General features: G+C 48.9%; 1 protein-coding gene across 6 annotated transcripts in view; it reads left to right on the forward strand.

Annotated features, from left to right (window-relative positions):
• The window catches only part of PLEKHM3 (pleckstrin homology domain containing M3), a 179,034-nt gene extending 167,905 nt beyond the window's left edge, over window positions 1–11,129 (forward strand). For 3 of the 6 annotated variants that reach the window (XM_028112119.2, XM_028112121.2, XM_028112120.2), the window contains exon 8: window positions 4,843–11,129. In XM_028112119.2, coding sequence (XP_027967920.1) covers window positions 4,843–5,020 — 178 coding nt within the window. In that variant the 3' untranslated portion in view covers window positions 5,021–11,129. The other 3 variants (XR_003610656.2, XR_015767849.1, XM_088021574.1) reach the window with 3 other exon arrangements.
• Window positions 11,130–24,466: the final 13,337 nt, after the last annotated feature.

A 24,466-nucleotide genomic window follows, 5' to 3' on the forward strand; every position in this document is an offset into this window, starting at 1 on the left:
GTGCTCTTCACTTTAAGGATCCTCCCATTCAGTCCCAGCTTGTCAGTTTGAGACTTTCCAAGGAGTGGCCAGCAAGGCTGTATTCCCACTCATCCATCCACAGACTTTGGGGCAAGAAAATGTGGAACGAGAAGGGTAAAACCCAGAGTAGTCTTCCCCTGCCGTCGCCCTCCCTCTTGCACAAAATCTGCAAGTTGGAAGAAACCTTGGATAATCCAACCTTCCCTTTTACTTCTGTGGAGAACAAGAGGTCCAGGGATGAAGTAACTTACCCAAGGGCCCAGGGACAATGGGGCCAACCTGGGCCAAGAACTCAGGGCTCCTCACTTCACTGGAGCCCTCCTCTCTGCAGTAAGTGGCCTTGTTAATATTTTTCGGTCTCCTTTTCATTGGAGATGTTGCTGAAACCTAACTGCTTCCCAGTTACATAAAAGCAATTTGCTTTGTGGGGCAAGTACAAGTTTTTGGTTTAGATTTTCTAGATGGCCTACATAGGACATGAAGAAGTAAAGAACACCACAGAGAAACAGCCCAGATGTTCTTGGCCAAAGAGCAAATCCATGCAACTGAGGGTCAACCACCAAGATGGCTTTTGAGGAAGACTAAAAAATCAGAGTGAGTTGATAGAAAGTTAAGGGTTACTAAGCAATGCACAGAATTGTGTCATGGATATTGACTTCTTATATGATGTTCTAAATTAATTTTCAAAACCACGGGATGGTTAATGCCTGTGAGTTTCAGCTATTTTAACTGAATGATGTATTAAAAATATATATATTTGTGAAAATGAAATGAATAAGTAACACTATGTTGGACCCTATTGGTTGGTAGAAGCCTGCAGTTGACGCTTGGAAATTCCACCCGGGGAGGGCACTGTTTAAAGTACCCCCTGGGTACTCCCTCTATGATGCCTTCTCCAGATAGATTAGGTCAGCGTTTCTCAACTGGGATGATCTCCCTGGCCCTCCCAAGGGACATTTGGACTTTTGGCAGTGGCTAGAGACATCGTTGATTGTCACAACTCGGGGGAAGGGATTGTGACCAGCATCCAGTGGGTAGAGCCGGGGATGCTGCTGAATATCTTGCAGTGCACAGGGCAGCCCCACACAACAGAGAACCATCTGGCCCCAAATGCCAGTAGTGCCGAGGTTGAGATCCCTGGACTCAGTGAAGCAATGGACATTTTCAGGACAAACCCATAGGATGGCTTTGGTCAATAGCAAATGTCTCCCTGTAGTTGCGTTCTCTGGGACACTGGAAAGGAGGACGTAGGTCTTTGTTCTCTGTGGCGTGCAGCAACAACCGGAAGGCAGCGAAACTGCTGATTGCTGGGAGCGGGGACCTCAGAAATGAAGATGAAACTGGCGAGCTTTCATTTGATTTATCGCTCGGGGACACCGAAGGGCATTTCTCTTTCAGTACCTGCTGCAATTTTCTACATGGATGATTGCATTGGTAGATTAACCTTATATATAAGATATGTTCCTGAAAAGTTGTGTGTAAAATCGTATTATAAATACAGTCAGAAAATTCAGTAAACACTAAGGGGCCAGTGAACTCTTTTAAAGTGAAAGGGCCTTTTAAATAATATTTTCAAAGAGGAGCATGCCTATATATTGCACTTTTTAATGCAAATACTTTATTTTTCCTGCACACTTTTCTTACAAAGCTCCATAACTTTTATGTAAGAAACAGTTTCTCTTCCTCCTTCCTTTTCCTGACCTTATTCTTTTCATTTAAAAAAAAAAAAATCAGGGAGAAAGTTAACAATAGACTGTCTGAATTTGGGAAGGTCATTGATCAGTCTGTCCATTATACAGTTCAAAAGATGACTGCTGGCTTACAAATGGTTAGAAAATAGGACTTGGTTACATTCTGAAATCATTAATTTTTTATCTCAGACTTTTTTTCAGTTACTGACCTTTGGCTAGAAAGAGCAGGTGTACTCAGCCCCTCCGTCACCCCAGGAGTGTTTGTTGCCCCGGAAATCCCCAGTAAGACTCAGCCTCTTCACTGAAGCAGGGTGCGGAGGTGCCGGGATCAGCAGAGATAAGGGAGTGGTACTGAAGGAACCCCACGGTTTTCCCCTTATCAATCACTGCCCTGGGGCAGCATCCCTAGGTGTATAAATCACTCACTCAGCAGGGCAAAGGGGGCAGGAAGGAGGAAATTTACTTGATAAGGCTACCATTAGTGTCACTTCAGTGACAGGAGGGTAGAGAGGTGTGACCCAGGGAGGACAGAGCCATTGCCACCGGGGAGGAGCCAGCCCAAACCAGAGGCAGGAGGAGACCTGGGTCTGACCTTCAGCCCCCTGGTGGGAGGGAGGCGCTGAGGGCAGGGAAATGCTAGAGAAGATTCTACCACTGTCGACTCTCCGGACCAGTGTGGCTCCAGCATCAAGAAGGCAGGTACTATAGAGTCATCATGAAAGGTGGTGTCACACCCACCTGCTCATTCCACATATGGTCACCCGTTTTTGTCCCACAGAACCCCAGTGAGTAGGAAGGAGGTCACTGCGAGCAACATTTTACAAATGAGGAGAGCAGACCACCAAGAAAGTCAGTGACTTGCCCAAGGTCACTCAAAGAAAGGGTTGTGATTGGAACAGGAGTCTTCTGACTGGAAGGCCTGCGTTTCCCTCCAGGATGGCGCATTCCCCTCACTCGGATAACCAGGCTTCGGTGGGAACCGTGGCTGGGCTGTCAGGAGTCCCGGGTTCTAGTCACAACCTGTCTAACTCACTGGGTCCTCATGAGACAATCACTAAGCCTTCTTAGAGTCTCAGGCTTCTTATCTATGCCAAGAGGGGGTTGATTAAGATGTCCTCAGGTCACGGTGGTGACATCGGTGCAGTCAGACTGCAGGAAGCATCGCTGGAAGACACCAGGAGGCGCTGCTCACCCTGGAAGGCGCAGACTTAGCTGCATTACTGTGCCAGGTGCTCCGCTACACGCTTTATTTGTGATTCCCTTTGAGCCTCACAAGACCTCTCTGAGGGGCATGTTAAGATAAGGTGATTGAAGCTCAGAGAGGTCAAGTGACTTGTGCCAGGTCACTGTCACAGACTGCTCAGGCTGTCCTGCAAAATACCACAGACCGGGGGGCTCCAACAACAGACACTCATTGTTCACAGTTCTGGAAGCTGGGAGTCCCAGATCAAGATCCAGCAGGGCATGGTTTCCGGTGAGAGCTTCCTTCATGGCTTGCAGACGGCCACCTTCTTGCTGTGCTACTCACATGGCCTTTCCGCTGGGTACACACACTGGGGGAGAAAGAGAGAAAGCTCTCTGATGTCTCTTCTTTTAAGGGCACCAATCCTATCAGATCAGGGCCCACCCTTATGACCTGATTTAACCTTAATTACTTCCTAAAACCCCTGTCTCCAAATGCAGTGTCACTGGGGGTTAGGGCTTCAACATCGGCATTTGGTGGCAGGGTGGGGAGGTGGCCACACAATTCAGTGCATAGCAGTCATGCAGCCAGAAAGTGATTTGAAGGTGGGATTTGAAGTCAGGCCATGTCACCCTATTCCTGCTTTCGTAACTACCACTATGATTTACTTGCCCAGAGAGCTGAGCTTGGGCAGAGACTGCCGGGAACAGTGAAGCTTCTGTCTTTTGGTCTCTCAGCTGATCAATACGCCCTTCCTCCCCTCCCTACCCCACCCCACTCCCCACGTCTCTTGCTCCCTGGGTACAAAGGTGGGTGGGAGGATCCTCCTTTCACCAAACTTTCTGAATCCTGAATGGTGCCAGGGCCAAGTCAGTGGCACGCTAGGGAACGGTGCCCTGAAGACCGTCCTATGTTGCAGGACTGAAACCCAAGATCCTAGAGGAAAACCAACAGAAGCCCAAGCTGAGCCCTGAGGACTGCTTCCTGCAGAGTCATCTTTGAACCCAGCCTAGTGCTGGACCCTCCAGGGACTGCTACCGGTTGAACTAATTCCCTGGGCTCCTGAGATGAGGGAGTAGTTGCTTGTCACTCCCGAATGGCAGGATGGGCATGGTAATCTGCACTGGCCAGCCACCTCCTGGGGCAGCCATAGTTGCGCTTGTCAGTTCCTCATTATTAAAGACTTTGCCGTAAAAACAAGCCATTTGGACTCCTGTACAGGCTTCCACCAAGCCAGACAATAAACTAGTCATCCACCTGGAATGCCTCCTCTCTATAAATTACAGTATCTGAGTGTTTTCTTTAGAAACTTTTCTTTTCCCCACTTTCTCATGCTTTACTCTTTCCACTTGTGTTACAAAGATGGGCTTACAGTGGTGGGGGTTTTCCCAATTTTTTAAAAAAACTCCGAAGGACAATAGACCTGAGGATAACATTCAGAAAATGAAAATGTGTCCTTTTATCTGTCCAAACTGTTAAATGAGGGCAAAGAGTAACGGGGACCCACTCAGTCCCTGTTTACAGAAGCGGGGAGCTACATTTTCACTGCGGTCACGCTGGGGTTGGTGTTCAGAGCACTTGCAGTTGGTGAAACACCTCACTCCCGTTCTCTCTCACTTCACCCCAGGGCCAATGGAGGGGAAACTTCCAGAGCTCTGGCCATTGTCACCGTGATCACACCATTGCTAGTTGACTGCTGACCCCTCTCCGCTGTAAGCCATAAGCCTCGCCGCAGCCAGTTCTAATCAGGAAAAAAAAAAAAAAAAATTCAACCGTGAGCATCTTGGAAAAGGGAAGAGCCCATTTCTGTGAGTCTCTCTCTTCCCGGTGGCAGGGCTCCCCGGAATAAACGTTGTCCTCTGAGCAGCACAGAGGCCACTGGGTTTCAGATGCTTGTGTCATGCTCCTTCCCACCTTGTTCATCATCTCCGTGGTTGGTTTTTGCAGATGTGAAAGCTGTGGAGCCGTTTTCCATTCTGAATGCAAAGAGAAGTCCGTCCCCTGCCCGAGGTGTGTCCGCAGGGAGCTGCAGAAGAAGCAGAAATCTTTCTGGCGGAGGCTGAACATGGACGAGAGCCTGGAGGAGGCTTGCAACATGTTCGAGCTGTCCTACCAGAACACCTGAGTCAGCAGGGGCCCGAGGCCAGGGATTGACCCCGGGCTGATGTAGCAGCCGGCAGCTTCCCAGCTAGCCCGTTCGATCCCTTTGGAAGAAGAGGATGTCTCATCTTCAGCTAGACAATAGATGTAGATTTACATACATATCCACACCTCCCAATATGTCCTGTATGTATGTTCTGTGTAAATCGCTGTCCAAAAGGTCCGGGAAGCCTCTGTGGCTCAAAAAACTACCAACAGAGGCTTCAAAAAAAAAAAAAAAACTACCAATAGCTGAATTACATTTAGCCATGAATTTCAGCAGCTCGCTCCCAAGCAAAACGTGGTTTACACACAATGCTTTATAGGTCAGACTTGTTTTTTCCTTTTTTTTTTTTTTGGTTCTCAGGGGCCATTTTATTACACAGGACAGGACACAGGAGGAAGCATTTCCTACAGAACCACAGAACTTCGGGTTATTTTTGTGTTATTTATTTTTAGCAGAGGACGAAATAGCTGAGGCAAGCACTCACCACCGTTTGTTTCAGAATACCGGGACGACGCCTGGGTCGTTGCAGGGCCGCGCATCCCTGACGCCGTCACCTCAGTCTCTGCCACACAGGTGGGGATCACCTAAGCCAAGCCAAACGGCTCAGACATGAGGCGTGCGCACTCCCTCTGACATAAAGCATGCACCCCCTAATTTATGAGGAGAGCTCCTTCTGGTTTTGAGGTTGATCTCCGTTTTTTTGCTGAGAAAAAAGACCTCCGAGACCAATGAGTGCATGTGTGGGTCTGTTTGCTGGTACGAATCCCAGAGCCCCCTAATGATGCAGTGCCCCACCATAGTTGGTTGAAAACCTAGCTTTCTGAAGAGCAGTTTTCCCGGGCTTCACGGGTAATATTTATGATGTTGTAATGGTGCCGGCCTGAGGACATTTCCTGCATTGTGGTTAAATGCGTCGGTGTGAAGACTGGTGGAGATAATGCGTACATGCTATGAGATGGTCCTCAGTTTCTTTTCACAGAATCTTGTGTAGGCATTTCCTACCTTAATTATTTTAAATGCTTTATTTCTCATTGTTTTTCATTGCACTTTCATTTGGACCTTTAATTTGTCAATTTAACCGCTTCCACTTTCACATTTTTAAAATTGTTCACAAAATCAAAGTAACATGGGACTTCAAAACACCCATGCTAGGCTATTAAGAAAATACCAAACTTACAAATATAATGAATTCAGTGTAATAATATTGTTTAATTAAATATATAGACACACATATAATTGCCACCTTAAAGTGAAACAGAACGTGCTAAAATCATATCATAGGAATAGGAACTATAACGAATTGCTTCGCCACTTGGCCGAGTAGGGGGCCCCCACAGCAGTGGCTGTGGCCAAAACGTCAGGTAGAACAGCGCTGGAGATCATGGCTCCGGTGCTCCCACCGGAACTCTTCCCAGAACAGAAAGATACACTGATATTGAAACAGTTTTCAGCAGACTGCCTGAGAAGACTGTGTATGTTTCCACTGAGCAGATGCCCCCATGCCTTCCTGGTTTGGTAGTTTCACTACTGTTAGGATCTAGAGCATCAGTGGCTCACAAAGTACAGGATACATTTAACCCCATTGCCACTTTCCCCCCGACACCTTGCTCCCTCCAGATCCTAACTCTTGATACCTCCATCCATTTAGAGGCGAGACATTTCAGACAGACTTGTGCAGACCGCCAGTTCCTTGGGCCCCGGACCCCACGCTTCATTTACTTTCCCGTTCTACAGCAGCTGTGACCAAGGGCATAAAAACTTGCTAAAAGGCCAAGGCCCCCTTCATGAGGAAACCTTATGGAGCTTTTTATTCTTGGAAAAACAGGTTGACTTTTCCCCCACCCCAGTTATAGTGTTGCACACAGAAGATAAAGGGTGGAAAATCTCAAACAAGCACTTGGCACACAGGCAAACAAGTCTGATCCTCTCCTCCTTTTTCCTCCCCTTCGTGAAACACAGTATTTATATTTTCCAGCCTCAGAGAAGATAGCAGAACATGATCTTTCACAAGAGAATTATAGACCTGCTTATTATAAAACAGATGTGCTCCGATGGCAAAGTGCCTTTTCCCTCCGCCCCCAGCTCCCTGTCACCGTAGCTCACTTCTGCCTTTGCCGTAATTACTGTACCCGTGATCCCGACTGTCCGCGAGGCCGTCCCCAGCACACTGCGCTCGGAGCCCTGAGGTGCAGCCCCCCTCCTCCCCGTCCAGCACGCTTGCTCTACCTACAGAACTACCTGCCCCACCTCACAGGCACCTAGCGTCTGGTCTGCCGAGGCCGTGAGATTCTGGATCCCTGTTCTAAAGGCCTTTGTCTTCACAGGTGCCCACATAGAGGGTCCTGCTAAATATGGGCCTCCCCTGGGAACTCCTAAGGAGAACCTTCTATCCACATCGCTTTCTGCGTATTTTCAATAGAGGGGAAAAATATATATATATATACACACATACATATATATAGGAGAGGTACTATCGCCATCAGCTACCCATAAGTAGGACTACATCCCAGCCACTTCTGTTTTCTCTCCTTTTTGTATGCCCCCAACAGCCCGGCCAGTGCCGCCTGCCAGCCTGCACAGCCACCACCACCCAAATCTGATAGGACAGCGTGGAGCCAGCTTCGGAATCGGGTCTGTCCTGAAAAATTCAAAATTGCTGTTTTCCAGCCCAGAACGCCTTAGAGCACATGAACGCCCTTACTGTTTTCCACCCAAACAAATGACTTGGTGCACTGTTAGGTAATTGTTCCACTGCTTAGAAACTGTCGAAACAAAAGCAAATCCGTGGATTACCACCTCCCTAAGACCAAGCTAATACCTGCTTTCCCTCACATTCCCTCTCTCATCCCATCTGAAATAGCTCACACATAAAACACACGAGAAAATAGCCAATTAATCTCCTAGAGCTGGCGGCTGACTCAGGGGAACCTCTTTTCACTTGAAAGGCCCATTCCCTGGTGGATCACTGGAGGAAATCCCTCCTAACGGTGCCAGAAACTCATGTGTGAGACCGTCCAACCCTGGTAAAATGTTGGCACCTAACCCTGCAGGAGAGAAGCCAGTTCCCAAAATAGACCTCACTTGTACCACTGAGGCCACAAAGTACTTTAAAAGCAGTCAACTGGAATCGCATCGTGTTCTTTCCAGGGCTGATTTTCCCCAAAGTTGAAAGCCTCTTTATGTGAAAACCACGTCAACGCCCATCATCCCCCTTTGCTTCCCTGCCTTTCAGGGGACCGTATTACCCTTCCTTTCCTATCCGTAGGACTAAAGAGTGATACTCTTCGGAGCTTGCACACTTGATTCGCTGAGGGGGTAATCGTTTTTGGATTCTACTAGACTAGGCCTCCACCAAAAAGGGAATCTCAGTGGTGTTGGGAATTTGTGGTTTCCAACTAACTCAGTGGGATCTCAGACTCCTGCAAAGGGACTGTGCCATGACTTCCTTCCGGGGCAGCGAGCACCCTGGCGTTGACCTCACTCCGGCAGCCAAAGGCAGCCTTTGCGAAGCTAGAGAGAGTCCACCTTGATGAGGTCTGGCCTCTGGTGTGGTCACTGCGGGTGTACACCCTGGACATTGACGCTGGACGGTTTCTCCCTGTGCCTCCCTGGAAAGGCTTGGCTTCCAACCCTGGGGGTTTGTTCTCTACCTATTGGCCCAAAGAGGCCATGTGGGAATTACAGAATCGGGGTATGACCGGACGCCACACTGAACACTTCCTGCAAAGAGAGGCATTATCGGAGGAAGCCAAGATACGGTTGCTCCTAATTTAGGGTGAAGCCAGTACTGCTGTTCCTGAGTTTGGGCAGAAGTGTTCATCCCCACCGCTCTGCCGCGCTCTACGGAAATAACTGCATTAGGAAGTCATTCTTCAACTCTTGACTCTAAGACTGCTGAGAGTCAATACAGAGGTTATTTTATTTTTTTACTTTTCCCAGTAAAGAGCGATGCATACAACTTCCCCCTTATTTCTTGAATTTTCTGTCTCCATACTTTCCTTACTCTACGATAATGTCAGAAAGTAGAGAATTTGGGGCGAAACACAAATGAACACTCTTTCCTAGGCATGAACTGAGTCAGTAGAGGTACCATTTTCCTTCCGTTGGTACTTGCTATCAGCTGGGCGTTAGCATGCTGTGTACCTCGGACCATTCTTCTAACCCCGCGTCTAGTAGAACTCACTCCTCGAGGTAGAGCCCGGTGATGGGTGAATAAGCCCCGCGCAGTTCATTTAAGCAGACGAGTGTTGGTTTCTGTCATGGGGCACAGTTAAGTCCTAGCACCCAGCAATTCCCAATGGTAGACAATTCTAATTTCATTGTATTCAGACCCTCTGACTTGAAGGGTTTTCTTTGGTGTGTCTTAGGGGGTGCACGCCAAGGTCAAATCTAAGTCACTGTTAAACTCTAGGTAAAAGAAGTGTGGAATGCCCTCCTCAGCACAACCATGGTTGTCAGGGGTTTTATTTAAAACGGGTTCCCGGTGATCGTGTTACAGGGCACTCTCATCAAGTGGCCTCCGAAGTGACAGAAGGCATTTTTCAACTCAAGGAAAGGGGACAACTGCTATTTCGCTTTGGCTCCTCCCTATGGAAAGAGAAGCCACCTTGTTAGAAAGGGGTGGAACGAAGCCACGGTCGTTGCCCAGGGTAGAAGATTCAAGCGCCTACAGCAATTCTAAGCGCGGTGAAGACTCCCTTCTCTTGGCCATAGCGCTGTAGACCAGCCTCTTCCCCCTCCCCTTGATCTCATCGCCCTCCTCCTGAGCCGGGGTCAGGCCTCCTGGCCAGAAAGCCGGCCACAGACCCGGCAGATGGTGGGAGCCTGCACTTCTCCTCCATGCTGGGCTTCCGCCCTGTCTTTCCCCGTAGGAGTGCCTTACAGTACTGCCTCGTGCTTCTAGTCTCCTCCGTGGACCCACTTGAAGCCTGCAGGGCCCTTTGCCTCAATACAGATCACTTTGCTTCTTCCCTGCTGGCCACTCTTCATACAGATGCGCTCGGAACCTGCACATTCCACAAGCATGGCAGACCTTTCACCTTTGTTTAACCTGGTGCCTTAACCTCACGAGGGAAGGATTTCTTTGGGGAACACACTGCTAAAGTAGAATGGTAGACACGTGGGCTTCTTAGCTCTGTGGACACTTATACCAGGAAATACAAAAGACACAACCACATAATGTTTTAACTTTGTTTTATGCTGTTTTGTTTTGTTTTTTTTTTTAATTACTCTTTTTATTTGCTTGCTTGCTTTCTTTAACCAAACTCAGGGGAATGTATGTCATGATGTCACCAAGGCCAATGAGTAGAGGAATTAAACCAGTTCTCCGTAAAGTCGGTGAACTTAGCCTTTCTTCGGGTCAAAAAATTACACAAACACAGAATTTTCTTTTCTTTTACTGTATAAAGTTTTTCTTTTTTACTTCGCCCCGTTTTCCAAGTAGGAGGTGGGAAGCCTCTGGGACACATTGTGATAAAAATGTTTCTGGGTGGCGTGGGCAGTCCACCAAGCTATTAAATTTGGCTTTTGCTGCTGGAGGCCTAGGTTCTGATTTCGGTCACCTACCACAATCTTATTTTGAATAGCCAGAAGCCTACCATACAAGATTGGGGGTGGGGGGTGGGGAACCTGTCTTCAAAGAATAGTAAAAGGAGGGAAAACGTTTAGTTTGCAAATGAAGAGCACTGAACCTGGTGCAGAAGAGTTCTGCTCCACTTGTTCCTCGGCTCCTGGGTCAGATCCGTGTCGTTTTCCCTTAGTTCTGCTCGTGCAGTACAGAATTAGCTACAATTCTAGGTTTGGGCTATTATATCACTCTGTGTTGAGCTATTTGAAATGTGCGAATATACACACACACACATATATATATGTTGTTTCTGTTTTCTGGAATGTATTGCCTTTTGTTTTGGCATAACTTATACATGTTTTTGTTTATATCATTTTTAAATATCAGTAACTGTAATAATATAAGATGAAGTTGTGTTGTTGACAAAAGCCCGAGTTTTTATGGTCATCTGTCATATAATTTAAGTGCACCAGTTCCTAATGTATAAAGTTATCTCTCTCTCAATAAACAATACAGAAAGTACTTTTTGTTCTCATAACAACTTCTTTAAAATACTGTTTTCACGGCCGTCGGGGGGCGGGGGCGGTGAAAGCCCAAGATGAGCTCTGGATGTTAATTCAAAGTCAAGATTTGAGCTTTATTGAAAGTGAGCTACGAGGACTTTAAAATCTCTCTTAATCTTGTAGATTTGGGTTTTTCTAAATTCATCAACTCATAATACCCTCATCAGCCCTTCCCATGCTTCTGAAGAATATAGTGTAATTTTTTAAAAATGCAAATGTAGTATTATGGGTCTTGTTTGCGAAATCAGCATGATTTCCTTCAGGTCTGAGACAAACCTGCCAAAGCTCATGCATGGAAGGTCTTCCTACCATACAAAGTTCCGCCCCAAGCCTCCTTGCCCTCGTTTCGTCTTGCCACCATGCTCTCCAAATTAGATGGACAAGTGGCAGGCAGTAAGCCACTAGGCAAAGATGCTGGTCTTCCTGAAGAGCATATTCAGGGGGCAAAAAGTGAAGAGTAGAGTAGGTGTTTATGTGAAAGATAGCAGTCCTCTGGTGTTGAGATGTGATCGGGAGTATCTGCGCTCCCTAGCCTGGGCTGGTCCTTGCTTTGCCACCACAAAGGCCATGGGGTGCAACACCTGTCCGCTAGGAAACTTTCAAAACACGCTTTAAACTCACTTTCTCAAAGACAGACATTGAAGACTAGTAAAGGTGCTTCTGGTTAAACATTTACCAAAGGTGAACCCTGAGCCTCACTCCCCAAGACATACCTGTGTTCATACCCAGCCTCTCTGCCTCCTCCCTCAGTAAACCAACTGGGGCTCACGCCCGTTCTGTCCAAGAAATAACTGGACTTCATCCTCACAAGACACCTGCTACAATCAGTGATAAAGAGAAACAAGTTAATGTTTCACAGAACCAAACCAGACACTCGATCTGGTCAGAGCCAGGATTCACTGGATTCACAGCGCTGGTTAGCTTTCCCCAAGCTGTAGTAAACTGGAGCGAATGGGTAACTCCAGCAAGCTTGGCATTATCAGAGAGAAGATATGCAAAGATGTTTTCAGAAGGATGGAAAGCGACACGATTTTGTTCCTGTCTCCCCACCCCCAGGAGATGATGACTTGAATCTCCCCTCATTGTTTCCCCTGTCCTGTCCTTTGATGATGGCTTTAATCAGCGGTTCCCACATCAGACACAGGAAAACAAAAGCAAAATGTTAGGACCCCATCACAGACAACTGAATCCGAATCTCTCTGGATGGGGCCTGAGTGTTTATTTCTTAAAAGCTCCCTGGGTGATTCTCATGTGTTCTGAAAGTTAAGAACCACTAGATGAAATGAAGCAAGTTGCCCTGAAATAAACATTTGCTTGGCATCCCGGTGGTCGGCAGTGGGAAGGGCAGCAAAGGGATGTGGACGGACTGCGTGGCCTTAGTTGCCCTCTAGCTAACAGCTGCTGCCACCCTTCTTCCCAGCAGACACAGAACAGTACTTCGGAACTTGCCGCGCAGAGGTTGCAATCGTTTCCATAAAACCTCACCTTTATACCCCCTTTATTTTCTTCCAGGGTGCGGTCAGCTTCTATTTCTCTAGTATATACTATCACCAGACAGACTGGTGAAAGGAAGTGGCCAGGTCATGGGCACAGGTGACTAAGCTGGCTACAAAGGGAGCCTTGTATTCTCCCTTCCACTTTTTCATTCCTCCTGGTTCTGCTGCACTTGTCCTCACACGCATGCGTGTGAGAGTCTGCTCCCAGTTCAGGCCTATCCCGTGACCTTGACCCTCATCACTCTCGAGAGTGGTGTTTAAAATGGAAAAGCACCAGTTGCTTCTTGCCCAGAAAGATCTGGGAAATTCATGAACTCTGGGGCTGCGTCCAGATTTGCCTTGGTTCAGTAGAAGAACTAGACTTAAAATGAACCAGAGTCCTTCCAAATGCAGGCACCTATTGAACTGCCGACTTTCAGCCTCAACTGCCAGTTACGGGTGAATAGAAGCAGCCAGTTCTTCCCTCTTCTCCCTTTCTGAAGTCAGTGACTTTGATGACAAGTATTCCTCATTCATGAGCTTTTCCAGAGGGTTCAGAGTCTTACAAACTATCATCTCCTCCATGCCCACAATGCTTATCACATGGAAAACACCCACAGTAGCGATGACTTAATTCGAAATCACTATAGGCAGCTAGTATGCTGTGGAGCAGGAATACAGCCGGAAATGAACTTGGGTCTACTGGGGCCTTACCTGGAGTTTGGTCTAAAGCAGCACCGTTAGGGCGCCTGGGTGGTTCAGTTGGTTAAGCGACTGCCTTCGGCTCAGGTCATGACCCTGGAGTCCCGGGATCCAGTCCCGCATCGGGCTCCCTGCTCGGCGGGGAGTCTGCTTCTCCCTCTGACCCTCCCCCCTCTCGTGCTCTCTCTCTCTCTCTCGTTCTCTCTCTCTCAAATAAACAAATAAAATCCTAAAAAATAAATAAATAAATAAATAAAGCAGCACCATTAGAAACTACATTCCTGATTGGGGCAAAAAATGTTTTTAAATTTATTTTTTATTATGGTTTTGGATTCTGATTGGGGTAGAGAATTATTCCTCCCCCAGGATAACAAAGGCCTCTGGTACATAGAACCAGGAAGCCCGAGACAAAACACACCCATCAGAAAGATAGAGTTCATGCTCTCCTGTTGGCATCTGTTTGTTCACAGCTTGGGCAGAAACATCCAGCAGGAAGAATAAAGTGTTCCCATAGCTGAACATACAGGAATTCTGATTTATGGGCAGTGACTTCCAGTTTACTTGGACAACAGGGAAACTCATTACTCCACCTTTATTTCCTATTCCTCCATTGAGGGCTCCTGGTTTTATGCAAATCAGCTAGAGTTCACAAGTTCCGGCCACAATTCCGATCCTGCTGTACAATCTCCAGACAGCTGCTGGTCTGGGGGAAATTCCAACAGCTTTTATGCTGATGCTCCCAGACAGACTGATAGGAGAATCACTTTCAGGGACCTCCATGTTCTCCCAGGATGGTCTGTCGTTCTGAGACTGAAGAGCTGCTATTAGCACAGTAATTTTTTCAAATGAACATTGAGCTAAATTATCTCAAATGTATGAAGGAACATCTCTCATTGTGTTATGGAAAATTGCCTCCCAAATTACAAGACTATACAAAGCATATATTAATTTGGGGCCCAAGGACATCCAAATTGCCTTAGCTTCTGTACCGTATCGTGATGACACGCTCTTAATAACGCCAGGTTCCGAGGATACCACGAGGTGCACGTTGTTAGGAAAATCAACCAGGCAGGAGCTTTCTCTGTGACGATCCCCGCATGCATACCCAAGCCCAGAGAGAGGCCCTTTGTGCTGAGATGCAAGCCTTTTGCAGAGGAAATAAATCCCAATTGCATAGGCAGGGAAGTGAATTTGAATTCTAAACTGGGTCAACTTCCCCAGATGGCTTTCTCACTGATGCCGTGGAGCAAGGCAACAGAGGAAGTAGCCATCGGCGGCCCCAGTGTCCAGAGGAGATGCCCGATGACAGGTGTCTCAGGAAGTACTCCTGCACGTGCGCCTTCAAGTCCATGCCAAGGTGAGAGGGGGAGAGCAGAGGCCAGGCACCGGCTCACAGCCTTCGCCAAGGGTCAGCGCTGTGATGACGTGTGTCAGTGTGTGGTCCCACAGACAGTGAGCCCTGGAAACCAGTCCTGACTGAATTCCCCGCACACCGGTCCCCCTGCACCCAAACGTGCAGCCCACCACAGGATGCTTCTAATGAGGATTTTTCGAAGATAAAAATAAACATTTTTTAAGATAAAAATTATTAGATTTTGCCTTGCTTATTCCACCTAGCCTTATTTTTCATTTTTCACTTTTTTGAGGAAGTATCGCAAAGCCAATCCGAGACATAATGACATTTTATCCCCCACATGCTTTAGTACACATCTAAAAAAGATGTGTATTTTGGGGGTGGGCACCTGGGTGGCTAGGTCTGTTGAGCATCCGACTCTTGGTTTTTGGCTCCAGTCAAGATCTCAGCCCCAGATCTCAGCCCCGCATGGAGTTGGGCTCTGTGCTCAGCAGGAGTCGGCTTCAGGTTCTCTCTCCCCCTGCCACTCCCCCACTCTCTCAAATAAATAAGAAGTGTATTTTTTTCTATGTAGTCACAATGCCATTACAAATCTAACAAAATTAACAATGTTTCCTTGCTATCTGATACTCCATTTCAAATCAAATTCATTTTATTATCTCAAAAACGTCTTTTGTTTTGTTTGTTCAAACAGTAAAGCTTTTACAAAATAAAAACAAGATCATGAGGTGCCCCCACCCCAAGGCTTGGTAAATTATAAAAAAAAACAAAACTGGTGCCTCCTCAGCTTCCCTTCCACCTTTTTTTTTTAAGATTTTATTTATTTATTTTTTTTAAGTAATCTCTACACCCAATGTGGGGCTTGAACTCACAACCCCGAAGATCAAAAGTCACACGCTCTATGGACTGAGCCAGCCGGGCGCTCCCCCTTCCACCTTCTTTAAAGTGTCCCACTCTTCCTTCAGAGGACAGTACTCTCCGTTCCAGGTCGTCCTGGTGGCCTGTCAGAGTCTGACTGTTGGGACCCACAGCCCCAGCTCGGGGTTTGACCTTGACCGGAGCTGGCGTGCACCGGGATGACAACCGCTAAAGGGGATTTCCGTTCACCCAACTCCCTTGAAACTGCCCTGAACTCTGCTCTTCCAAAGACCTGGGGGGTTTTATTCCTTAAATTCTATCAGCCGCGATGCAGCAATGGCTTCTTTCTTCAAGTCAGCCAGAGCTGGTTTCTCACACAACGCCTTTCCCACGCAATGTCTCATCACAATTTGTCCCCTTTCTCTGTGCATTTGCCATCCTGTCCCGACCAAGGCTCCCAGCAGATGCTGCAGCGTGAACACACAAGGGCAGACCTGCCAGGGGCCACCATCCCTGGCCTCTATTCAGAAGGCGGCATCCCCAGCACGACGTTAGTGGCTTACCAAGGGTCCCAGAGGAACAGACTAACTGAAATGATGTGCTCAAGGAAAAGGGTTGGTTCGGACAGAACTGAGTAGAGAGAGAACCCTTGGCTTGCAGGGGAGACAGAGGGTCCCATCTGTGGTTTCCCGGTGCCACGTTGAGACCCAAGGCATTGGCTCCTGAGCTAACCGGACACCCTGGTCCTCATGGGAAGGCACCTCAAACCTCACCTCACCCCTCAATGCCCTCACCAAAAAGACGAGAGCTCAAATCTCTGCATCCCGTTCTCCCTTGGATGAGCATCTCACCCGAAAGCATAAGATATTCATGAAATAAAATTAAAAGGCACAAAACACCTGTGGGAAAGAAGGGCTGTGTGAGGAGTCCCCCCAAATAAAAGACTCAGTCCAGATATTTTCTTGAAAATGCTGCTGTTTGCAGTGTGGTTAGTTGGGCACGTGGCTTTTTTATTTTTTCCATCAGATATAAATGGCTGCTGGATAAGATTGTTATTTAAAGCAGGCAGAAGGGGCGCCTGCGTGGCTCAGTCGTTGGGCGTCTGCCTTCGGCTCGGGTCATGGTCCCAGGGTCCTGGGACAGAGCCCCGCATCGGGCTCCCCGCTCCGCAGGAAGCCTGCTTCTCCCTCTCCCTCTGCCTCTGCTTGTGCTCCCTCTCTCGCTGTGTCCCTCTCTGTCAAATAAATAAAAATCTAAAAAAAGAAAAAGAAAAAAGCAGGCAGAAGCCTGAGATTATTATAATCAAAACTTCTGAACTTCAATTTCTCCTTAATAAAACTTCAGGGCTCAGGCCACAAAAAGACAGAGATAACAGAAGGTATGGGCTCCCCGCGGCAGAGTTCGCATCGTGCTGGAGCCGGGGCAGCCCTTGTCCAGCTGGGGTCGCGGGACCAGCAGTAGCGGCAGGAAAGCTCTTAGGAAGGCACGTTCTCGGTTCCACCAGGGCTGGGACTGGGGGGGCGGGGGGGTGAGCAACCTTCCACCCCAGGGGATTGTGATGCAGGCTGAAGTCTGAGACCAAAGGGATGTGGAGGAGGTCTGCCAATTATTCACCCCTCCCCGCCTCTCCCTTCAGGCAGCAAACCTTTCTGGAAGCCTCCTTTATGTCAGGTGCTGTGTTAGGTGCTGGGGATGTAAAGGCCGCAAAGAGCCTCTGCCCTCCAGAGACCAGTGACGGGGGGGGGGGGGGGGGGGGGAGGGGGGCGAGCATGGAAGCAAAGAGGGCCCGGGAGCTGACACCGTTGTTGCAACAGTTAGATTCCCGGCCTCTCTGCTTTGACGCTGGGTGACCTCGAGTGCGATACTGAACCTCTTAGGGAGGCTAAGAGGCCTCAGTTTCCCCATTGCCTTCTCTATGGAGCTAAAAATCATCCTCCAGTCCTGGGGCTGTTGTGAGATTTAGGTGAAATGCTGTGGATAAGGGCCCTTAGCCCTGCGCCTGGCTCCCACAGGAGAGAGGACTAGAGGTCAGGTCCTGTGGTTTTCAGGGTGCAGGGTGAGAACATGAAAGAGGGTGTGGGCCGGCCCCACCCGGCCAGGAGGGGCTTCCAGGAGAGGACACGTGTGACATCGGTCTGGGAAGGTGAGTCATTCTGTGCCAAGGAAGGGTGTCAGCCGGAGCCAGGTGGCTGGGAGGATCCCACAGCCTCTGGGGGACGTTCTGGGGCCTCTCGCACCTTCTCCAGCAGGCCCCAAGGGGCCCAGCAGCATCATGTGGCGACCATTATGTTCTGGTCCACAATCCTGCCCAACTCCGCTTCTGGACCGGTTTAAAGGTCAGAGTCGCCGCCGCCCAGAGCCTCTGGACTTCGTGAGAGTCTAATGCGCCACAAGGCGAACGGCTCAGCCTTCTCCCTTTCTGGCTTCCTCCCCTCGCTGAGAAATGTGGTGGAAACGGGGGCATCACCACACACCAGCCTCAACACCTGCCTTTTGACCATCCCGGAGAACACTTCCCCCAGAGCCTTTGCTCACCAGCCGCTCCAACTTTTCCATCCTTTAGCAGAAACACTGGAACCCTGGGCGGAGATGTGGAGGCCACTCAGGTCCCTTCCCACAGAGACGACCTGAGGGTGGTTCCCCTCCGCCCCCCCCCCACCAGTACCCTGGAGTTGTCTGAGGCAAAGTCTACTTTTTCCCCCAAACAATTCTTTTGTCCTTCATTTGTATTATTAATTTAGAAAGCCCAACACGAGCCCCAAGTACTGTGCCCCCTCTGCACATTGGTCCCCCTCTCACCAGGACCCCGGGCCTCCCATCCTCCCCCCCTTCTCCTTCCCTTTTATCCCGGTGGCCCGCTGATTGGAAAAGAGCGCCCCCCTTCCTCCCAGCCCCACAATTGTCACCACCAATTAGTGCATTGTTAGGACACACAATGGCGTTACTGTAGCCAGTGGAATGGGAGGCCTTTGTGCTTCTCCAGCCGGCCGTGGGGGCAGTCAAGTTTCATTTAGAGACTTAAAACACCACGCCAGAAGGAAAGTGCTATCAGAAAAGCAAAAAGAATAGAGGGAAGGTGGTGGGGAAGGGAAAAAAAGCACCAAAAAAAAAAGAGAGAGAGAGAGAGAGATTGAGAGAGAAAGAAAACAGGACAGAAGGAGGTGAAGTTGAAGATGGAGGCAGAAGGAAAAGAAGGGTGCGCAGCAAGCAAGTGTTGAGAAGGGGAAAAAATCTGCTATTCAGGAGTTAGCCCGAACTCATGAAAAGACCCAAGTGGTTGCTACACACTGAAGTCCGCCCCCCCCCCTCAGAACACAAAAAGGGGCTCGGGCTTAACAGTAATTAGTGGCCTGATTGTGCTTGGAACACTGTGTGTCTTCAGAGGATTTTTCCAGCTTTCCTATTTTTTTTTTCTGGTCCTCACAAATAAAGGGGGCGGGAGGAGAAAAGCAGGGGCTAGGGGAGGAAAGGGCCTGCAAGCCGGGTCCCCCCACCCGCAGCAGCCTGGGGTGGGGGCAGCTCAGCTTTTCTCCTTGACAGGTAAATTGGATTTTATTCTCTGAAGCTTGTAACTAATTACAGAGAGTATTTTTCTGTAAGAACGTGACATATGGGTATGTTTTAGAGTCACTGTTTTATTTGTTTCAAGTACCTTTCAAGCAGCCTAGCCCTTTTTGCAGCCGGGCAGATGCCCCAGAGGCCCAGCCCTTCCATCCATGGCCCACGGGCCGTGGACATTTCCTGTCAGCCGAACTTGTATGTCCAGAGCCTTTCCTGCTGGTCAAATTCATATCCCAGTTTAAACCCAGGAGCAACCTAGAAAAGCAGCCTTCACTCCTGAGCTGGCATCCACTCCGAGCATTGATTAGACTGCTCTGGGGCTGATCAAACAAGCTCCCCCTGTGTTTTTCCTCCCTCTCTTCCCCCTCACTGATCCCTAAAACCATTGGAAGTGCTCTGTGCTTGCAAAAGCTGAGGGACAAGGAAAGTTCTTTGAGACAGAGAAGCCCCAAAGTTCAGCTGGTCTCCCGGATGCCCAAGTGCATTCACGTTCATTTTCATATTCTCTCTCTTCCTCCCTCGCCCTCTCTCTCCCTCTCGTCTCCTACCTATCTATCCCACACCACATTTTCTAGAAAGTGCAAAGATTCACCAAGTTGGACTTGTCAGGGAACTAGGATATTCACGTGTTGCTCCTTTTTAAGTTTTTTGGAACAACGAAGCCAGATACAGTCAACTCATAACTCATACCTACTTCACTCTGCTACTCATGTTTTTTATTTCCCTTCAAAGGCATTAAATAGGCTTCCCCTTTCCCTCTCTTTGGATCAGACCAGACTCCTATTATTTTACAAATAAGCTAATTTTGACCATGCAAGATTTCAATAAAATCACCTCCCATCTTAGAAACGAAGCCCTCGGAATTTACCCAGGACTGTCTAACCATTATGCCTCCTCTTTTTGGCTTTTCTATGTTTGAAGTTGAAGCAAAAAAAAAAAAAAAAAAGGGAGGCTGTTCCCAGACATTTACTTGGGTTGGGAGGGAGAGTGGGGGGAATGTCCGGGAACGCAAAGACCAGAGTTCTAATCCACATCCCCGGAGAGTGGAGTGGCCAGGGGCAGGTGGCTGTAGACCTGGGCCAGCTCACTGTGCGTGTGTGTGGAGGGGTCACCAAGCTGACCCTCAGGCACTGCGACAAATGTGGTGAGGGCTAGAAGAGAGATCCTATCAAGAGGGAGGGGTGCTGGCACACGGCCTGCCCTGGCACTGGACACACGCTGGCTTCCTTCCCCGCCGTCTGCTAGTCAGGAGAGCTGCCCAAGGTGCGCTCGCGCGGGTTCTTCCTTCCTCCCTCCCTGCTGGGCCATGGGGTCTGTTCCGGGCTCTGGGTGGATGCCTTGGCTCCCCTCCCCCAACCAAAGGGCACATCCTGATTCAGTCAGGAAATGAAAAATGAAACTCTGGTGGTGGCCCGTGCCATGTCACAGACACCCAGGTCAGGAAATGCAAGTCCCAGGGAGGCTTGAACCGAGGAGGATGGAGCCTCCTAAGGGCCGTGCTTCTAGGGCAGAGAGGGGGGTTGGTTCAGGTCCTCCAGACCTGGGGGCGGGCAAGCAGGGTAAGGTGCGCCCTGAAAGGGTTCTGGGTGACAGGCTGGTGGCGCTTGCCCTCCACCCTCAGCCTTGTGCTCTGGGAGGGGTAACGGGAGCCCAAAGATGCCGGAACCTGCCAAGGAGGAGGCCCAAGAGAGGTCAGGGGAGGACAGCCAGTTGGACGTCGAGCCCGAAGACCATGAGTCCCAGAGTTCATGTCCACACCGCACACCCACACGCTGCCCAGTCAGGGTCCCATCAGCAAGTCGCCAAGCTCACCGCCTATGTAGCTCTCAGGTCCCGCCTCTTCCGCGTCCCTCTGTCACCTCCCCTGGCCTTAGCCCTTCTTCCCAGGCCATTTCAGTCAATGTAAATTATGAACTCCGAGGCAACAGAAACGTGTCAGAATTTCCCATGCTCGTTTGAGTGACCTTGAATGAAGTGCTGTATGTGAGAAATACATGTTGACTGAAAGTATCAAGTTTTCACCCCAGTGGGGTGCCTGGGTGGCTCAGTCATTAAGCATCTGCCTTCGGCTCAGGTCACGATCCCAGGGTCCTGGGATCGAGCCCCACATCGAGCCCCACATCGAGCCCCACATTGGGCTCCCTGCTCCACGGGGAGCCTGCTTCTCCCTCTCCCGCTCCCCCTGCTTGTGTTCCCTCTCTCGCTGTCTCTCTGTCAAATAAATAAATAAAATCTTTAAAAAAAGTTTTCACCCCAGTGACCACACCCATGCTGGGGACTCTCCTCACTCTAGCCTCACGTGGGCCCCTCAGGACCACAGTGCAGGTCACCCACTCTGGAACCAGTAAGGTGGCCTCTGGTAAGCAGCGTGCCTTAGAGTACCGCCATCCAATCAGACTTGCTGCGATGACAGGAGTGTCCCGTAGCCGCGCGGTCCAGTATGGACGCTACCGGCACTTGAAATGTCATAGTTCGTGCAACTAACAATAGGAATGGTGAATCTTATTTCATTTCAAATAGTATAAATTTCAATAGCCACTTGTGGCCAGAAGCTCCCACCTTGGACAACAGAGCCTTCCGTGACGTTACTGATCCTTGCCGTGGCCAAGGAGCAGTTCTGCTCAGGACATCTGGGCAAATGACAAGCCTTTGAGCACCTCCTAAGGAGGAAGATTTCCGATGAAAGGGGAAACAGTCTTTTCCGTCTCCCTCGACGGAAACCACCAACTTCTCTCTACACACATTCTGCTGACAACCACGATGTGGGGCTCCCCGGTGTAGCCACATGTGGTCTTACCTCAAAATGAGAAAAAGAAGCCTTCCACACCTCAGTGTGGTGGGGAGTATCTGGCGGAGTCAAGGGATTCTGTGATGGTTACCCAGGGCAAGAAGATGAGCCTACATCCCTTTCCTCCAAAGTTGTCAAAGGGTCCTTGTTAACAGTAGTTATGGCTCTCCCCAGAGCCTGCAAGGCCAAGGTCACAGTCTGGGTGTGAACGGGTTGCGGGGGGGCGGGGGGGGGGGCGGCGGTCCATCTTCGAGGAGCATTGTCTCTTTCAGGGAGGACTCTATAACTGATACAGGTAACAGTAGATCACCCGGGGACAATTTCAAAGATGAGAGCAGCTGGGTGAGTAGAAATCATAGCAGATCTAGGTGGCCGGGAATCAGGACGGCGCAGGCGAATCACAGACGAGTGAGCCCCGCAGCGTCTTGGTGTTTAAAATGATCCACACACTCGCGAGAAAAGACAAAACCCCTGTAGGATTTGAATGATAATTCCAAATGCTAAATTGTGATCCAAAGGATAGATTAATTTTTCATGCCTCCAAGGAAAATGGGGGTCCTATTCTCCCCTTCGCTGCCACCACCCCCACCAGGTTCCCTAGGGGCGCCTCCTATTTAATGGGCCCTGGAGAAGGCAATTCTAGAAAATGAGCTACACTTAAGACCAGAAGTTAGGATGAGCACGAGGGAAAGGAGAGCTGGAACTTTGGTGAGGGTGGGCTCCCCTTAAAGTTCAGCTGATTACATTTACTAACAGGTACATGGCATTCTTTCTGGAAATATAAAATTCAATTTGAGAGGTTCTTCCTCATCTTTCTTCTCCTCTCTGAGAACAGTTGTTCATACCACTTATTCTCAGCTGACACTAAGGTCTCAGAGACTCTGAAATGGTTGTCCACTAAAAATACCCTTTATCAATCAATACCTGGGTCCAATGCCATATTTGAAAAGAGCCTCTGGCCCTGGAGATGTCACTGTTTGTCTGGTGTGACAAGAAACAAAGTTCAGAGAGCAATACAAGAACAAATATATGCCTGTACTAATTTGGGAGTTGCAAATGCTCTGTGTGGTCAGGGTTCAAAAGGCGGAGACCTCCAAGGGCTACAGTTGGAAGGCAGTGTCATCCTGCAGATGAGCAGAGCCATTCCCCAGGGATGCCAAGTTGCAGCATTCGCACTGCACCCTGGAGGCCCCTCCAGCCCCAGGACCCGGCAGCTCCTCAGGGAAGCAGTCTCGGGAGGGGGAGGGACTTGGCCGGGAAGCTGTGGCCCTCTGAGGTTCAGGGATACAGTCACCCCAAGCTGCATCCCCCGGCCAGCCATGGGCCACAAGCAAACATTTCTGCTCCCTTTCCATGCACGTCCCCCCAGCCAGGTCACCCACTCTTGGCCATGGTTCCTGGCAGGAACCCTGGTCCAGTCTTGGGGTACCAGGGGCACAGATGAGAAAATGGGTAAGATCTCAGCGCCTGCCACCAAAGGGGCAGGGATGAATTCCCAGCTCTACTATTTACCACGAGCTGTGTGACCTCCAGCTGGCGACTTAGCCTTCCTGAGCCCCCCGATCTGTGTCAAATGTGCATGGTCATGGTTCCCCTGCAGGATTATGTTGAAGATTAACTACCAGATGTACAGTGGCTGACAAATTATTTGGTATGTATTAAGCCTATACTAGTCTTTCCTGGAGAAGAGGCAGGAGGACTAAGTGAAGAATTATGGTCCCTTTCCCGCATTTTTCTAGTCTGCAGGTTACTTGATCACTAACTCTCCTCATTTTAACAAAGCCCACTGCAGGACCGTTTCCCTGAAGTGCTTTTCAAATAACAGAAACTTGAATGATCTATGATTTTCATAGCAATTTGGATTATTTTTTTTTCCTTAGGCTGGTGGAACAGGTTAAACTTAAGGAGAGCTGTGCTAGGAGGTATCATGAAGGATTTAATTTAGCTTCTGGATTGGACGGATCACGGTGAATCCTTAAAAAGAAACTAATGAAACCACGTCCTGTCCAAAAGTAATTCAGTCATTCGGTAAACATTTACAGAGCACCTTCCATGAGGCAGGCCCGATGCTGCGTCCAGATGGCCGCCTGCGTGTTCTTATCTTTAGAATAATAAAAATTCTCATCAATAAATAGTTCTTAAATAATCAGAGATAAGGACAAGTGCTCGGATCTGGAATGATGTAGAAAGTTGTTTTTAGGGACGCCTGGGTGGCTCGTTCGGTAAGCATCTGCCTTTGGCTCAGGTCATGATCCCGGGGTCCTGGGATCGAGTCCCGCATCGGGCTCCCGGCTCCGCGGGGAGCCTGCTTCTCCCTCTGCCTCTGCCTCTCCCCCTGCTTGTGCTCTCTCTCTCTCTCTGACAAATAAATAAATAAAATCTTTAAAAAAAAGTTGTTTTTAAATGTGAATAATTTGCCAGGTGTATAACAGATAAAAGAATGAATATCTAAATTATATAAATTATATCTAAGATCCCATTAAAAAATCGTATCAGTGGGCGGTTCATAGAAAAGTGAATTTAAATTGCCAGTAAACACAGGAAAGATACAATGGAAT

This window comes from Eumetopias jubatus, unplaced genomic scaffold (assembly GCF_037043125.1).
Source record: "Eumetopias jubatus isolate StellerSeaLion01/CBP00866 unplaced genomic scaffold, mEumJub1_p1.0 scaffold_3, whole genome shotgun sequence".
NCBI classification, from domain to species: domain Eukaryota; kingdom Metazoa; phylum Chordata; class Mammalia; order Carnivora; family Otariidae; genus Eumetopias; species Eumetopias jubatus.